We start from the raw sequence: 11,614 nt of genomic DNA on the forward strand, positions 1-11,614 counted from the left end.
ATAAACATATGTCATAAAAAAAAAAAAAAATTGGAGCTAATTACTTTCTTTTAAAATTAATTCAGAATTAAGTTGAGTATCGTGGTTGGTCCGTCACAAGCAAATCAGCCACCAAATATTCACATTTATTGTCTTGTCTTCTTAAGTGGTCTCACTCACTCAGGGCTCGGATGTAGGAACCATCTCAGAAGTAACTTAGCAACTTTTTTTTTTCTTTTTTCTTTTTAGTAAGGAACTTAGGACAACTTTTAAGTATAAGAAAAATAAATAAATAAATAAATAAATAATGAGCAGGTGAACCACTTGTATTAGACTATGAGCTGTGTTCAATAATAATGCTGTCCCTCTCCCCCACATCCACTTTTGACTCCCTTATCTTCTTCTCTGGATTCTCTTGCTGCCCTTTTGTTTCTTTATGCATTATTATGTGAATTTGTCAAACCAAACGTTTTACCAAATGTATTGTATAAAATATGTTTATTATTATATTCATATAGAATGAAAATATTTAGGTGGGTCGTCATCAGTTTAGTTATTTATGCTGGCCTCTTTGTCTAGTTGCGGTCCAGTGTTCATATTGACCAACTAGTTTGAAGAGATACAGTGCAAGAGTTTAATTATTATTATTATTATTATCACTTTTTCTATATGAGGCTTTTTAATTAGAGATACTGAAGTTGTGTGTGCTATTCTTTGATGTATTCTGGTCGGGTGAGTCAAGAAGTAAAAACAGGTCATTATCTTTTATCCTATAGTTTTCTTTGTTGGGCTCTCTTTGTTTATATTCTTAATTATCTATAATCTTCTCTTAAGAATCTAAAAGCTATGCCCACTTACACCTTCCTTTGTTTACCATTTCTCTCCTTGTTGTAGTTGTTATTCAAATTTGCCATTTTCAGCAATCTAATTTGTTAACTCAGCTTTATTTTCAACTTTAGCTATGTCCAGTTTTGTGGCCATTTTGTTGTTTTCCTTGGTTTTGTCTAGCTTTAATTTCCCAAGTATTTTATCAAAGTTCACCCATAGTGATATTATTCTCATAAACTGTGGTTCATCTTCAAATGTATCAGTAGGCAATCGTGTATTCCTAGCTGATAATTCTGATTCTGAGAATAATATCCTTGTAACGTCTGAAAGAGTTTTTCTCAGCACAAATTCAACTTCATTATCTTCATCCACATTTGGTTCCCAGTTGTATAAAACTGCAAGATTATTCAAGGGGATTTCTCATTACACATTTAAAATAAAAAAAACAGGTGTTTATTGGATTCGTCTCTATTTCTTCCCTTTCTTTTCTCAACAGTACAACTTGAGTTTAGCCAAGTTCTCTCTTTCTGCAAAAGGTTTCACCCTTTTCAAAGAGTTGCAAATAGAGAATGGTTCAAAAGTCATGGAGTACTCTTTAAACATAGTTTCTAATAGCCTGGTTCTTACTTTTAACCCTTCCACTGATTCCTTTGCTTTCATAAACGCCATAGAAATCATGCTACAACCAGATGAGCTTCTTCCTAAGGCTGCAAAAACTGTTGGTTTGCATGAAAGTCAAAAGAATTTGCAGGAACAAGCATTAGAGACAACCATGAGGGTGAACATGGGTGGTCAAGTAGTGTCTCCTCAAAACGACACTCTTTGGAGAAATTGGTTTTCTGATGAACTCTTTTTGGTACACAATAATGCAAAGTTTATGTCAAATATAACACTTGTCAATTATTTGAAGGGAAAATCAACTGAGGAGATTGCTCCAAGAATTGTTTATGGCACTGCAACTAAGTTGGACATAGATGGAGGAGAAGCTGTGTATTTTAACATTTCATGGCAGTTTGATGTTGATTCAGGTTTTGAATATTTGGTGAGGTTTCACTTTTGTGACATAATAAATGCTTCTCTTCAAAGCCCCCCATTTAGTGTCTATATCAACTCATGGTTTGTCTCTACCTACGCTGATATTACAAATAAAAAAGAAGATGTGGTTGGTGCCCCCTATTTTATGGATGTGATTGTGAAGATAATTGACAACTCAAAACTAAAAGTGAGCCTTGGTCGTAATAGTGCTGGGGATATGTATGCAAATCCCTTCCTCAATGGCATTGAGATCATGAAAATAAGTAATTTTCGTAGAAGCCTTGATGTCTTGGACACTTTCACAATTAGCAACTCTAAGGGGAAAGTTCTTGTTTTAGCCGGTTTGGCTGCTGGAATATTTGTAGTTGTTTTGGTTGTTGTTCTCTTCCTGTTTTGCAGAAGAAGGAGAAGATTGAGACTTGTTGGCCATTCAAAGACAGATGGTGTTGCTGTGAATGATAATGGTGCTTTTTTGGGCTCAGAAAATGTTTATAACTTCCCTCTATTGGTGATTCAAGAGGCTACTAATAATTTCAGCGAAAACTTGGTTATTGGGGTTGGTGGTTTTGGGAAGGTGTACAAAGGAGTTCTTAAAGACAAAATGAAAGTTGCTGTTAAGAGGGGTGTTTCTGAATCAAATCAAGGCCTTGCTGAGTTCACTACAGAAATTGAAATGTTATCTCAATTTCGCCACCGCCATTTGGTGTCCTTAATTGGCTACTGCGACTATCACAATGAGATGATTATAATTTATGAGTATATGGAAAATGGTACCCTCAAGGATCATCTATATGGTTCTGATGTTGAAAGCTTAAGTTGGAAACAAAGGCTTCAGATATGCATTGGATCTGCTAGAGGACTTCACTACCTTCACACTGGCTCTGCAAAGGCAATCATTCATAGGGATGTTAAGTCTGCAAACATACTTCTTGATGAAAATTTCATGGCTAAGGTTGCAGATTTCGGACTTTCGAAGATAGGTCCTGATATTGACAAGACACATGTTAGTACAGCAGTTAAGGGAAGTTTTGGATATTTGGATCCAGAGTACTTGACAATGCAACAACTGACTGACAAATCAGATGTCTACTCCTTTGGAGTGGTAATGCTAGAAGTTCTTTGTGGGAGACCTGTTATTGATCCTTCCCTTCCAAGAGATAAAGTAAATCTAATTGAATGGGCGATGAAATCTTATAAAAGAGGCCAACTTGAAGAAGTCATTGACCCTCGTCTTGCAGGCCAAATAAAGCCAGAAGCAGCATTGAAGTTTGGAGAGTTAGTTGAAAAATGCTTAGCAGAAAGAGGTGTTTTTAGACCAACAATGGGAGATGTTTTATGGAATTTAGAATATGTGTTTCAACTCGAAGGACCTGATAACATTAATACTGGTTACTTGTCATCTTCTCAAGTGAATCATGTCAATGAGTTGGAAACTACCACCATTCTGTCCACTGCAGAAATCAGCTCAGATAATTTGGGTGACCTTGCTGATGTTTCAATGAGCAAGGTGTTTGCTCAAATGGTGAATGATGAAATGAGGTAAAGAAGAGAAAATAGAAAAAGGGTTGTTAAAGGGTTTAATAGATTTTTCATTCAAGGCTTCTTAGATTATTGCTAGAATACATGTAAAGTAAACGAATATATAAGTATATATATATATATATGGCAAGGGGTTTGGTGGAGCTAGTTGCTTGTGTTTCATGTGTTAGTGTGAGAGCTTTCATCATAGCAAAAGAAAATGAGAGAATACAAAAGAAACTCAACTATTACATTTAATTTATTTTTGGCTATAATTTATTATGTTTATTTAGTAGTAGTCTTTTGTAACTTGGATTTACTTTGAATTACATGTACAATTTAAATATTATAGAATAGGCGATAGGGTAAGCAATAATCATTAAGCATGTCTTTTTAACAGGAACTAAATATGGTTCCTTTAGAAATACTTTGAATTTAGTATATGTTCAACTCAGAATATGATGAGGGTGGCTAATTCATTATATAGGCACAATTGTAAATTCTAAAATGAAAAATACATTTACAGGGAAAATAATTTTGCACAAAAATATACGAAGAGTATTCTAACAACTTTCTGGCAATAGTACAATTTGTTATATAAGGGACCACAACCTCCAACGGTACAATAACAACAAGGAAGGGAGATTAATTAGGTGTGATTAACATAAATTTTAGCTCATTTCTTAACACTCCCCCTCAAACTAAGAGGAGTTCCAACCACTCCAAGTTTATCATTTAGGAAATAGAATTTGTGATGAGTAAGGCTCTTGGCTAAGCAATTTACAATCCAGTTTTGAGAAGGCACATATCTCACTTCAAGTTGTTTCTTTAGGACTTTATCTCTCAAAAAATGCATATCTAATTCAATGTGCTTAGCTCGAGAATGATACATAGGATTAGAGACAAGGGCACTAGCTCCCATATTATCACACTAGTTGATAGGAACATTATGCAATGAAAATTTTAAAACATTTAGCAAAGCTTGTATCTATGGAATTTGTGCTGCCTCATGAGCAAGTGCGCGATACTTAGATTCAAATTTTGAATGTGACACAACAACTTGCTTTTTGGAGGATCAAGATACAAGTGTGTCACCTAAGCAAACACAATAGCCAGCAACACTTTGTCGATCATCTGGACAGCAGGCCCAGTCTCCATCCAAGGATCCAACGATGTCTAGCTAATATGAATATTTGATATGTAGGCTGTGATTGACTGTTCCTTTTAAATACCTTAGTATTCTTTTTGCTGCAGACTAGTGAGTTGTTGTAGGAGCTTCAAAATATTGACTCAACTTGTTTACTGCAAAGGAGAGATCTGGTCGAGTATGAATCAAATACTCTAAGCCTCCTATGATACTCGTGTACTCTATAGGTTGTTGAAGTAATTCACAATCAGATTTTGATAAAGATTTTCCAACAGTCATAGGAGTGGAGCAAGGTTTGAGATGCAGCATCCCTATTCTGGTGAGTAACTCCTTAATATACTTTACATGACTGAGAAGAGCCATGTTTTATCTCAGTAAATCTCAATTCCAAGGAAATAATTTAGAGATCTCAAGTCTTTTAAAGAAAACATTGTGTTTAGATTGGTCGTGAATGTTTGTAACTTGCTCGAGTCATTCCCTATTATGATTATATCGTCTACATATATAAGCACCATAATAATTAAATTAGGTGCTTTATAGAAGAAAAGGGAAGAATCAGACTTTGAATTCTGAAAAATTCCAGCCTGTGAGAATAGACTTTAGTCGAACATACCATGCCCGAGGAGCTTGTTTTTAGCAATGTAACGACTTGTTCAATTTACACACATAATCAAGTTTGGCTTGATCAATAAAACCTTTTGGTTGGCTCATGTTCACAGCTTCCTCAAGCTTTCCATTAAGGAAAGTATTGTTAATATCTAATTGCCTAATGTCCCATGATCTTGAGACAACAATAGTGAGAACAATTCAAACCATTGAGGGTTTGATGACCAGACTAAAGGTTTCACTAAAATCAATGCCTGGCCTTTCATTGAATCATTTAGCAACCAGTCGCACTTTTAATCTTTTCATTGTACTATCTGAGTTTATCTTCACTTTTTAGACCCATCTGTTGTCCACAATGTTCATTTTGGGTTGTCTTCGCACCAGTCCATGTCTTGTTCTTAATCAATGTAATTATTTCATTATCCAATGCTCTATTCCAAGATGCACTTTTAAGAGCTTTTTCCACTGTGATAGGTTCCTCACTATCATCATACCAGACTGCTTGACCCACAAAGGCTTTTGGTTTAAATATCCCTAGCTTAGCTCTAGTCATCATCGGATGAGTAGGAGCTAAAGTGACTGATTTCTCCTGCTAAAATCCAAGTTCTTGATCATCAACATGGTATGAATCTCTACTACCACTACCTTCAATGTTAGGAATACCAGATAGACTATGATATGATAAGTTAGGTACAATATCAAATACCTGAGTTTGTTGTGGTGGACTCTCTTCAAGGGACTGTCTTGTACCTTCAGTACCAGCTAAGTTGCCACTGTTTGATTAAGGAATTATATTGGTAGCAGTGTTTGAGAAGTTTAAGTGAGAGGGTGGAAAAGAGATTGATTAAGAGGGTACACTAACATATACCTGCTGTTCTTCCCGATGAGTGTTTAAGAAACCTATCTTGAAAGGAGATTCACACTCATTAAAAATCACATTCTTGGATATATAACCTCCCAGTTGTACTAAGGCATTTATACCCTTCGTGTGAATCAATATAGCCTAAATTGATGTAGTTGACTGAATGGAACTAAAATTTTGTGCCAACGGTCAGTGGTAGCTTGATATTACCACAAAAAGAAAATTTTGTCCCCATTAAAGCCATACATGATCTGGTCGCATGGCTCCATGTCTTTTAAAGACAAACCCATTCTATCCAAGGTTTATTTGAAAAGGATATTTGACAATGCTCCATCGTTAATCATTACTCTAGCCACCATCGTATTGGCTATTTTCACCTCAACAACAAAGGGGTCATTGTGAGGGTAGTGGACATGGTCCAAGTCAGATTCTCCGAATGAGTTAGATCACACTTGAAGCATAGAGATTTTGGAGGCCTCTCCTCAAGCTCTAACATCTCTAATCTTGGATCATGTCATAGAAATCTAGAATACCTCTCTAGTGCTCTTCTTGAATTACCTTCAAGGTATGGACCTCCAACTACCACATCAAGCCTACCTACTGCTTCTATAGGCTGGAGAGGAGCATTGCATCTTGTTGGCGCTTTTGGCCTCACATACTGTTGGAGGGCAACATGCTTTTTTCGAATTAAGAATTCTATCTTATCCTATAACTGATTACACTCATTAGTATCATGACTTTAATTATTGTGGTAGCGACAAAATTTGTTCATGTCTATCTTCCCTGATTCTATGAAGGGAAGAGGCTACAGTACGACAGTGTTTACTGAGTTGCCACAAATATCTCTTCTCTTGGGGCCAAGAGAATATAATAAATTATAACAAGTGGTGGTGGCAGGTGGTCATCTTGTCAACGGTGGTGCCTCTATAGGTCCACATTCCCAAGTCTAATCCTTTTGGAAACTTGTTTGTAGACTGTTTCCCTAATAGGTTTTACTCCAGATTAGGTGGAGGGCCCATCAATTTGGGATCTCGAGTCTGAGTCCTTTTGGACTCTCTTTTGTAGTTCACATCCCTTTGAGGATCTTCAGTGCTTGTTGCACGCTTTGCAGTACGAATACCAAGAATGGTAGAAGTACCACACGCATTAAGGGTTTCCCCTTGAGTGCTTGTTCCCACATGGCCTATTGGCAAATAAGGTTTGTTTCCAACTCTAGTGGAAGCAACTCCTGGAGGAGCCGTTCCGTTGTCGGATCTATAGGCTTCTTAGATTCACCGAGCAATGTTTTTTCTTCTTTGCTCTTGTTCAACACGTTGATTTTCAATCTTTTTCTAGTGTTCCATGAACCATGTTTAGAATTGTTCATGTTACTTGTCAAGAGACTTTTGCAGTTGTTGTTGTAAGTTAACCACTAATTGGCTAAGTTCTATAGCCAAAGGATCAACTTCCTCCAGGTCTTCTCACTCCATGTGTGGCTCACCAGGTGGAATGTGGTTATTGGCATATGTACCAGCAATTGTTGATGGCCTTAGAAGACGAGCTAAGGAACTGGTTCTGAGGCCTCCACTTGGAAATTGGGATGCATTTGTCATCCCATCACCAACTCCAGCAACTGGCATGCCCCAATGGGTTGACCAGTTGTGGTGCTTCTTTGAACAATTGTTGATCTTATTGGAACCATCTTGATTGGGATCTTGAGTTGTAGCTCTCAATGAAAGTACCAAAATGTTGATGCAAATTTTTGGCCAAAACTTGCTCGCTAGATTGGTGAGATGAAATATAAGTTTAAGTAAGTAAATATGGAGACACAATAAATTTATATTAGTTCACTCCCCATGTCGTGATAGTAATGGAGCTACGTCTACTTCAAGTTTTTATTTCTATTGAGAATTACAAGAAAATTAGCTAATTAAGAGCTCTAATTTCTAGAGAGAGAATGTAGAGAGAGATGCACTAATCTTGTCCATTGATGATGATTTGATGGTGAATCATTAATTTTTTGAGCTAGAATCTCGTCCGTTGGATCGTTTCCGAGTAATCTACAAAAAAAATTACACTTCTCTTGGGGACAAATTTTCGACTTGAAATCTTCAGAATTACAATATGGGCGTGAGACATATATTGAAATATATTTGAAAGAGATTTAAAACAAAGTTGAATCGCATCAATCGGATCAATATTGAGAGCACTATGGTTATTTTACTGAAGGTTATTCAGCACCTAACACCTTTGTTGACATTCCAGCCCCAAAATTGACATTCAGGGCCCAAGTTAACATCCTGACGTCAACCTGAATGCTAGGTAAGTGAAATAACGTCCTAGACTTGTATTTTTTTTATTACTAACTGATATGCTGATCATGTCGCTCAATTTATTACATTGCGGTCGTGGTAGTAAACAGGCTTTATAATATCCACAAGAGGCAAATTACCACTAAAGATTAATTTAGGTGCCGTTTGGTAACACTTTTGTTTTCTAATTTTATAATTACTGAAAGTAAAATTTTTGTTTTTAAAAATTTTGCTTTTGAAAAATAAAAATGCGTTCAGTAACCACTTTTATTTTGTAATTTTAAAAACAGAAAACAAAAGTGTGTTCTGTAAAGTTCATTTTCATTTTCATTTTTTGATTTTATTTACGTTGGGTCTAGGTCCGGGGTCGGATTTGGGTTCAAGTCAGAGGCCGGGTTCAGCGCCAGGACCGTGGGGGGATTTGGGTCCGGGTCATGATCGAAGTCCAAGATATTGATTAAGAAAAAAAACTGTTTAAAAAAATATTGAAAGTGATTTTTTTTGTTTTTAAAATTTTGATTATCAATTAAAAAATTGAAAAGTAAAAACAGTTTTATAGAACATATTTTTGAAAAATATTTTCACTTTTTCAATTTTAAAAATAGAAAACTGATTAAAAAAGTATTACCAAACGGCGCCTTAGTAAATAAAAAATGTTAGAAATGTGAATGAATAAAAATGATGATCTAAAAGGGAGATGACCATCTATAGAGTTTGGTAAGGTAGAAATGTAGTTATGCAAATTTTATTCTAATACCGATATTAATTCAAAACACAGTTGCAATTCTACAACATCAATTACAACTGGAAGATGTATATGTTAAAAGCACAAATTAATTAATCTTGCATAAATTGAATCTCACTTCTAATTGAAGAGCATATCATATTATATATCATAAATCGACAAAATACTACTATTGGCAGAATACAGTAAACGATAACAATATAATAAATATACTAAAATAATTAATAGCCTAAATTACATAAAAAATATGACTGAATTTATATAAAAGATACTATTATAAATTTGGAAAAAAAAAATTAGAAGATGAAGAATAATTTAATAAATGAGATATGAAGATAAAGCACAAAAGTATCAATATCAATATTAAAAATAAAAAGTACAATAACTACACCCTAACCAGGGACGGACCCAGTTGTATTAATGTGGGGGCTATAACAAAAATATTGCCTTTAAAAATTAAATGTAATTTTTTAAATTTGATAATTATAGATCAAAATCGTAGAAAAAGCCCCCATAAAATTAAATAAATCTAGTCATAATGATTATAATATAAATATAAATATTTTTGAATGAAATAAGTCTCATAAAATAAAAATTCTGAGTCCGTAACCTTATTAATATTATTACTCTAATTCATTAATTTTTATCACTAAAATAATAAGAGAAATAAAAAATGAGAAAGTATATTTTTCACTCTAAAATCTAATATCTTTTTTCAATGCCAAATGGTGTTATTTGTAGTGAAAGTTTATATTTTACAATGACATTTTCGTGTACATTTTAGAAGGAAATATTATTAAAAATGCTGAGAATAGTAGTAGCATATGCATCACTTCTAGTGGAGAGTGGAGAGAAATGAGAGGACATGTGTTGGTTGGGGGAATGGCTCGTTTGAATGGTGTCAGCAAGTGAGAGATATATGGTTCTAGTCTTCTAGACGTGGGCCACTACCTCAATATATAAGGAAACTTACAAAAATATTGGAATTTAGGTTAATTTTTACAAAAATACTGTCACACGGAAAAGTTTTCAAAAATACTGTGTTTTTATAAAACACCAGTCAAACACAAAACATAACAACTCAAAACAACAATAAAACAACTAAAAAACACCAGTGAAAACTTAACACAGTATACTGTAGTATGAAACTTATAAAAAAAATACAGTAAAAAAGTAAAAAATACCATCTGGCAGTATTTTTGTAAAGATATAGCAAAAGTTAGTATACCATGTAAATTTCCCCAATATATATGACTTCATTTATTCTCATTTGACAAAATAGGATTAAGATAAACCTGATCTCTATCAATTGGGCTTGGGCTATACGAGAAGAATGAAGAATTTGGGTCTTTTTGAGCCCATTTTCTTTCTATGAAGTCCACACCCAAGAGCATTGCTCCATTTGTATATAATATCACTTAGGCTTTGAGCTTGAGAATCCCTAACACTTGCCAAATCTGAAAAGTAACATCAAATTTAAAGAAAACTAAATTCTCAACTAAAATAATTTAACACTTGAAACCAACAAAATATTTATTATAAATTGCTTTTATACACACAATTAAAGCCTTAAAATATACAAATTTGAGCATTAATCACAATCTCCAATTAACTTATTGCTAGTGTCTAGCAATTTAAACGGAATAAAATAATGTCAACATAATATTTTCTCAAGTCAAAATTGTAAAATGACACAAATATTCAAGCAAAATATTAGTAACAAACCAATAAGAGCTATATAAATTACTTTTAATAAATCTAGAGTTGTGAGTGTGTACACTAAATTTGAACCTTCTTACTGCAAACCATAGTACATAAAAGCCTCCCAGAAATAAGCTAAGTAAAAGTCTTAACTTCATTATCCTCACAAGTCATTGAAAATATTTACTATATGGATAAGGATTTCACTCATAGAGTTAGAAATTGAAAAGTGGGCACTAAATTGGATATGAAAATTAAAGGATAAACAATTAAATAAACATTAAAACGAAAATAAGTTATGAATTATTTGGACAAATCACCATAAAGAATATCACAAACCAACTTTTTTAGACCTTTGAAAGAAAATAGACAATCTTTTACATTTATTCTATGGGCCATAACAAATGAAAATTAAATAACACAAACTAACATATTAGATAAATGGATAGAAATTTGCTCTTGCATTTTATTTTATTTATTTATTTTTTGAGTAAGAGGCAATATATATTGATGAAAATGTAGCTATTGTATAATTTTTTTTTTCCCAAAATGATAATAATTACACAAATATTCCCTAATAAGATTTGTCCATAAAAAACTTAGGGAAAAAAACAAAAAAATACAAAAAAGGAAAAAAAATTACAAAAATACTTTGGGCCGGCCCATTAAACATTTATACAGTCCACATATAAATATTTACAAAAATACCACATGCACTAAGCCTTCAGCTGTACAAAGCGAACCATGAAGATGAAAATACGCGCTCGTTTCAAAACCGCAAAACAACCAAAATGAAACCAAAACGAGAAAAATACAACTATTAATTCTGGCAAAATCAACTGGAAAAGAATACCTGCAATGATCTAAACTGAAAATGACGAAAAAAAAATCAGAAAAACTGT

General features: G+C 33.8%; 1 protein-coding gene across 1 annotated transcript; it reads left to right on the forward strand.

Moving 5' to 3' along the window:
* Positions 1-457: 457 nt before the first annotated feature.
* On the forward strand, positions 458-3,746 carry LOC115706267 (receptor-like protein kinase HERK 1). Its single transcript, XM_030633855.2, has one exon. The coding sequence runs from the start codon at positions 941-943 to the stop codon at positions 3,383-3,385; it is 2,445 nt and encodes an 814-aa protein (XP_030489715.2). The 5' UTR covers positions 458-940; the 3' UTR covers positions 3,386-3,746.
* Positions 3,747-11,614: the final 7,868 nt, after the last annotated feature.

Source organism: Cannabis sativa, chromosome 1 (assembly GCF_029168945.1).
Source record: "Cannabis sativa cultivar Pink pepper isolate KNU-18-1 chromosome 1, ASM2916894v1, whole genome shotgun sequence".
NCBI lineage: Eukaryota > Viridiplantae > Streptophyta > Magnoliopsida > Rosales > Cannabaceae > Cannabis > Cannabis sativa.